Source organism: Penaeus monodon, chromosome 33 (assembly GCF_015228065.2).
Source record: "Penaeus monodon isolate SGIC_2016 chromosome 33, NSTDA_Pmon_1, whole genome shotgun sequence".
Classification (NCBI taxonomy): Eukaryota; Metazoa; Arthropoda; class Malacostraca; order Decapoda; family Penaeidae; genus Penaeus; species Penaeus monodon.
Genome location: NC_051418.1, coordinates 18,082,788 through 18,083,249, shown reverse-complemented (window position 1 = coordinate 18,083,249; position 462 = coordinate 18,082,788). Strand labels below are relative to the sequence as shown.

General features: G+C 46.1%; 2 protein-coding genes across 2 annotated transcripts in view; one reads left to right on the top strand and one right to left on the bottom strand.

Moving 5' to 3' along the window:
* Nucleotides 1-55: 55 nt before the first annotated feature.
* Nucleotides 56-462, top strand: part of LOC119593895 — a gene marked incomplete at its 3' end in the record, with an annotated part of 37,072 nt that continues 36,665 nt past the window's right edge. Inside the window, 1 exon segment of the mRNA XM_037942922.1 lies at nt 56-397.
* Nucleotides 148-462, bottom strand: part of LOC119594287 — a 9,871-nt gene continuing 9,556 nt past the window's right edge. The window contains exon 4 of the mRNA XM_037943349.1: nt 148-376. Coding sequence (XP_037799277.1) covers nt 148-376 — 229 coding nt within the window. The remainder of the gene's footprint in view (nt 377-462) is intronic.

Genomic DNA, 462 nt, shown 5'->3' with positions numbered 1-462 from the left:
TAGCTTGTGCAGCAAGCCATGCTTCGCCTTCCGACACTCAGTCCCGCAACCGACAGAGCGTAACTCTCACGCGTGCTCGAAAATACGGGCTTATCCCCACTCGTTTCTAATTATTCACGAAATTTCTAAAATATATATAATGTGTACTTACGGGATTTTCTTGAGGTGGGGAAGAAAGGAGGATTCTGCCGTCATTCCGATAAACAAGAGAATGCGTTCTGAGTCGCCGTCAGCCAAAAGGAAATCGTTCCCTTTGCCGGATTTACAGAGGGACTCACTTTTACTTTCTCTCATGGGAGGTGAGCCCGAAGAGAAGGTGGTCAGGCGCCCCATTCGCACGCTCCATCTTCTGCGGGAAGGTGCTCTCTCTGGACTTCTGTTGGCGGATTAACACAAGGCAAGATGATCTTAAGTGTATCGTTTTGGAAATGTTATAAATATTATAAATATGTCGGTAATCAA